At 43.2% G+C, this 6,000-nt stretch overlaps 1 protein-coding gene across 5 annotated transcripts in view; it reads left to right on the top strand.

Moving 5' to 3' along the window:
• The window catches only part of KDM6A (lysine demethylase 6A), a 278,230-nt gene that overhangs the window by 215,288 nt on the left and 56,942 nt on the right, over window positions 1-6,000 (top strand). For all 5 annotated transcript variants that reach the window (XM_048864912.2, XM_048864944.2, XM_048864934.2 and 2 more), the window contains 2 exons: window positions 3,690-3,791; window positions 4,978-5,373. In XM_048864912.2, coding sequence (XP_048720869.2) covers window positions 3,690-3,791; window positions 4,978-5,373 — 498 coding nt within the window. The remainder of the gene's footprint in view (window positions 1-3,689; window positions 3,792-4,977; window positions 5,374-6,000) is intronic.

Consider the following 6,000-nt stretch of genomic DNA (forward strand, 5'->3'; position numbering starts at 1 on the left):
CATGGAGAAAAAATAATAAATATAATAAATCCTTTTGAAATAAAACACCTAAAATGTTTTCTCTTGGTGTTTAAGCTTCTAAAATAGCTCTACTCATAAGGTTTGTGCTATTGGACAGGGAAGATCTTTGATATTTGTACGGTATAAAGCTTTCATTGCGATCTCTGATGAACAGAAGATATCAGACCATAAACCTGATACTAGTCTAGAAATTAATACTGCTTTTTCTTCACCTTAGAACAGTTTTGCGGGAGTGGGAGGTAAGGAAGCATTTCTCTATTTGTTGAGGTGTAGTGAGGTGAGAACTCAACCTAAAAGTTCTCTGTCTCACATCATGGATGATATCTACGTGTGCAGCGAGGAGAGAATCTGCTCTGGAGCTGTCGAGGCCATTTTAGTGAGTAGCAGGAAGGATTACGCTAGAGCCATCTATACAGCAACATTAAAGGTTTTCAAACTGGGCAGAATCTTGTAAATTAATCACCAAATAGCACAGGGACTAGGCATATTCTAGACTACTCGCTGGACCTGAAAACCTCTGGTCTCTGACAGCTCAGCGAGACTCTGTCTAGCATCCATTTCTGCAGTTCACCTACCAGTAGATGGGTTTCTCATTCATAGAATCATAGAATATAAGGGTTGGAAGGGACCCCAGAAGGTCATCTAGTCCAACCCCCTGCTCAAAGCAGGACCAATTCCCAGTTAAATCATCCCAGCCAGAATATATAATTTAACATGTGTGACAGGGTCAGGACAGATGGCTATAGGAGAGTAATCATAGAATATCAGGGTTGGAAGCGACCTCAGGAGGTCATCTAGTCCAACCCCCTGCTCAAAGCAGGACCAATCCCCAGATCCCTAAATGGCCCCCTCAAGGATTGAACTTACAACCCTGGGTTTAGCAGGCCAGTGCTCAAACCACTGAGCTATCCCTCCCCCAAAGCCCCCATTCCTTGGTGTCCAGATTTGTAAAGGGACTTGTTCATGTGCACCTTCCTATATCTGATCCATTCAGTACCTTCATGGGTATTGAATTTAGTAATTTAGGTTGATGGGTTCCCCCTTCGAACCTGTGGCATAACATCTCTACCACTGCTATAAATGTAAACAGCATTGTTGGTAGCAATTACCTCTGCAAGGGGGGTGTCAGAGCTACAGGCACTTCTAGCAGACCCTCCTTTTACAGTATTCCACATGAGGTGGCCAAGTAGTTACAGTACTTAACTACAATCCTGAAAGTTGTGTGTTCAAATCTTGCGTGATACCACACTGAAAGGCCATCTCTAGTTTACCCAGCTGCAAAATGGGTACCTGATCCATTGAGTTAGAGTAGTCAACGGCAGCTGGGTTTGATGCTGGCCACATCACTCACTTGTGTAAGGTTGGCTATGAAAGTGACGTGCCTTAACAATGTCAGCCCAATAGCCATTGTCTTGGAGGGAATTTTAACTTTGAACATTGACAAAGACATGATCTCTCTTAGGCTGCACCTTTGGTTTATGCCTTATATGGTATTCCACCTCAACCAGACTATTTATCTTCCAGTGTTCTTTCTGAAGCCTCATTCTTCCAAGGCTGAAGAAAAGCTTCATACCGTGACTGTTAGGAGGGCTTTGGGCTCTTTACCTGGACTACACAACGTCTTTCAGATCTACTTCCCGACTCTCTCTAGCCTATGCTGAAAGTATTAAAGGGCAACTTGTTACAGCCCAGCATATCTTGCTTTGGATTTCTATCTGTATCAGTCTTTGCTGCAATCTGACAAAGGTGTCTACTCCAGCAAGGATGACAGCCCACTCCACTAGTTCTCGTTCCCCTTCACTTGTCTTTTTGAGCAACATTCCTGCAAGTGGATATTTGCAAAGCAGTAACACGGCCATCTCTGCATACTTCTCCAGACATTAAACTATTACTCAAGCTTCCAAAGATCATGCCAATTTTGGCAAGTCAGTCTTAGGGACGGGGAAAACGTTACTGCGAGCCCTGCATGTTACCAGGAAGCAGCTCGCTTTGCAAAATACTTGATCAGTTCGCTTTCCATTGCAGACCCACGAGGCTGCCTGGTAGTGTGCTTGCAGATCGGTGATCAGAAGAGAATGGGTTAACGCTGACCTGAGCTGCCATTCACAAAGATGGGGGTGGCTTCCTTTTTCAGTAGAGTGGATTGCAGATTATTAGGCTGTAGAGGACTAAAGAAGTTGTCCCATGGAATTGTGGGAAACTTCCGACTGACTCCCAGGACCCGAATCAAGCGGGGCTGTGTTTACACTGCAAAGCTATAGGACTTGGACCCTGGTTCCTAGCTTAACTCAAGCTCAGACCCTCCAGCCCTGCAGCGTCCTGGGACCCTGGGTCCAAGCCCTGGGTTCGTGCAATTGCAATGTAAACACAAGGGGGGGGGGGTCAGATTTGAGCACGGGCTTAAGCTCAGGCTTTCAATGGAGTATAGACATACCCTTACAGTCTCTCCAAGTAATCCAAAGTCCCACTACCTGTAAGAAAGCTGCTGGTGATTCACCAACAATGCAATGTATATGAGCACAATCACTTTTAAGGCAAAAAAAAAAAAAATGTCTACTTACCTGAACAGTAACTATTATTCTTCATGATGTGTTGTTCACGTTCACATTTCACAAGCCTCCCACTTTCTCCTCTGCTTTGGGTATTAAATTCCTTTGGTACAAAAGAATGGAGAGGGAGGTGGTCACCACTCCCCTTGGTACCCTTAGATCAGTGCAAAAGGATAACCCAGGCCCATGCGCCACCTGCTAGTACTGCTGGCAAAAGTGTCAGACTCAAGTGTATTGGGTGCACATACATCTATAGTGGAATGTATATGTGCACAACACACCTTGAAGAAGCACAGTTTCTGTACAGGTAAGTAACCAGTTTGGGACTTTTGGCTCTTGTTTTATCTAGTTTATGTTTTGAGGTATTTCTTTTCCAACATCCACTTTGTCTCATATCTTCAACAATTATGTATTAACATACAACCTGATTAGTCAACTATGGTAGCTATTCATTCTTCGTAATATATCTATGGATTTTCCTAAGAGTTAAAATATGAATACTATGTGCTCAGCAGCTTAAATGAAAATAGAGAGGACATTTCACAAACATTTTTAGCACTAAAGTAAGTGTTTATCGCCTCAGTTATAAAACTGCTCAGTCTTATATCTGTTGTTCTCTAAGGTAAAGATTGTGTATATTTGGCTCTTTCCCATTTTAGTGTGAGAGTTCACACAGAATGATTTTCTTATATAAAATGGATTGACAATTTTGAGATTTGTATCATAGTGCAAGAATAACACAGGAGAAAATTACAGAATGTGTGTTGTCAAGAGTTGTATACATTTTAAGAACTTTATGAATTTAACATTCTTTCACGGCAAAAACGTACTTTAATCATATTGAACACTTAAGAACTGTGTACAGTACTGTTTTATAACATATACTGAGATAATCAAGTCTTTTTCAGCTTAAGTAGATAAGAGATGCTTATATAGAGTTTTTAGTATAACAGTGGATTATAGAAAGGGGTTTGGTCCTTTTAGGAGCTTTTGAGCTATACTTTCTCAGTTTCAGAAGCCTTACTTGTACTGGCAGTGTTAAGTATTGTTATCAGGAAGCTTTTTAATCAGTTCTAAGTTGAATGATTCTAAATAATGCTGCAGTGTTTTTTTTTCCAGGACTTGGAACAGCTGCGTGCAAACAGAAATCTAAATCCAGCACAGAAACTTATGCTGGAACAGCTGGAGAGTCAGTTTGTCTTGATGCAGCAACACCAGCAGGTGCGAGCAGAAATATTTTTCTAATTTTCAGTACTTGCATCAGTGGCGCATTCTGTTTTCTTTTTGAACCCGAATTATTCGTATTGTATACACTTTCGTGCCCTATTTACTAGTTTACATAACATCTTCTGTTTTCTTTGACATTTCATTTACTGTGATTGATGTTTACTGGCTGAAAGACATTCATCATTAGCTGTTTTGTATTGTAGGACTACCAGAGATGATGATTAACCAATTTTTTAATTTGTTTTCTGGTCAGTTGTTTGACTGACAAAGTTTGAGAAACAGTCTAGTTACGAAATGAGCATTTGTCGTAAGTTGTCAAAAGACCTCTCATTCCTGTCTGTTGCTCACTTTTTATATTTGTGTGTGTCCAATTGTAAAAGCCTAATTCTATCTGTCTGTTTGTCTCTTTATGGCTTTCCTAGAAGAAAAGTCTGCCCTCAGTAACTATACCTTAAAATTCACTCACCATTTGTGAGCATGTCAGCTCTGCCATTCAGCACAAACTGGAAGGAACCTGGTTTCTAAGCTACAAAAAAAAAAAAGTTGAATAAAATTAACATAATTTCAACCAAACTTTACTTGAAACAATAGAGTAAAAATAAATTAACAGTACACAATATTTATATACAGGAACACCTGTGTTATTCGGCACTTTACAAACAGAAAAGCTCTACAAACCGGCATTTCTGATCTTCATTGAAAGTCCAGTTTATAGTCTGGTTGACATAGGGCCAGCACATTCGCTACCTGGCTCTGCGTGGCTCCCCAGAAGGGGCGACATGTCCCTGATGTTCCCAGTCTGCCCCCATCCCGCCCCATACTGAGCCCTGGCTCTGCAGCTCCCATTGGCCGGGAACCCCAGTTAATAGGAGATGCGGGGGTGGCGCCTGCAGGTGGAGGCAGCATGCAGATCTGCCTTGCTGTGCCTCCGCGTAGGAGCAGCTGGGACACGTCGCCACTTGTGAGAAGCCACCTGAGATGAGCACTGCCCTGATCCAGCACACTGCATCCCCTCCCATGCCCCAAGCCCCCTCTCACACCCAAACTCCCTCCCTCTTAGTTAATTTTTCACTTACCAGCACCCCTCCATTCTCCCAACATTCCAGATGAAAAAGCTTTTACTGTAGTCTCTTAATTATGTAATTAACTTTATTCTTTTGTCTTACTAATTTTTCATTAGATGAGGCAAACAGGAGTTGCACAGGTACGATCTACTGGAATTTCTAATGGGCCAACAACTGACTCATCACTGCCTACAAACTCTGTCTCTGGTCAGCAGCCTCAGGTTGCTTTAACCAGAGTGCCTAATGTCACTCAGCATGGAATCCGTCCGGCTTGCCCTGGGCAGCCTATGGCTAATGGACCCTTTCCAGCAGGCCCAGTTCCCTGCAGCACACCAAGAACGCTGGGTAGTACAGACGCTATTTTGATAGGCAATAATCACATAACAGGAAGTGGAAGTAATGGAAATGTGCCTTACCTGCAGCGAAACGCACTCTCTCTACCTCATAACCGCACAAACCTGACCAGCAGCGCAGAGGAGCCGTGGAAAAACCAACTATCTAACTCCACTCAGGTATACAATTCACGTTATTAATCCAATAAAGTGAGCAAAGTACTGTCTAAATCACTTTTTGACATCTTTCTTTTGTAAAACACATGCTTTCTGTTTTCAAAAGTTGATTAAACATATGCAGATGATAAATCTTACAGCTGATTAAAGCTACCCATTATACGTTATTGTTAAAATAGCAGCTAAATCAGCTCCATCTCTCCCTCAAAGCCAGCTGGGGTTCGGGACGCCCTGGGCTTGGGCCAACCAGCAGCCTGGGACTTGGAGCATCTGGGGTGGACGAGCTGCTGCTTGAGCCAGCTGGCGGGCCAGGGTTTGGGCTTACTGGCAGCCCAGGACTTGGGGTGGCTGCGGCAGGCAGGCCAGGGCTCAGGGTGGCTTGGCCAGGGCTCCTCTGGCTGTGTTTGGGGCTCGAGGATCCTCTGGCTCTGGCGAGCAAGGGGCGGGTGGGGTAGGAGCGAGGCCTCAGGCAGAAGAGGCAGGGGGCTAGTCTCCCATGTGGGGGGGTTCACGCACCACCCATGAGTGAGCCGAATGTTATAGCCATTGTTGAAATTATGTTGTCATCTTATTTTAATCATTCTAAATCATTTTTGTTGAAAGGCCATAAGAAAACATCAGAAATAATAT

The sequence above is a fragment of the Caretta caretta genome, chromosome 1, assembly GCF_965140235.1.
Source record: "Caretta caretta isolate rCarCar2 chromosome 1, rCarCar1.hap1, whole genome shotgun sequence".
Lineage (NCBI taxonomy): Eukaryota > Metazoa > Chordata > Testudines > Cheloniidae > Caretta > Caretta caretta.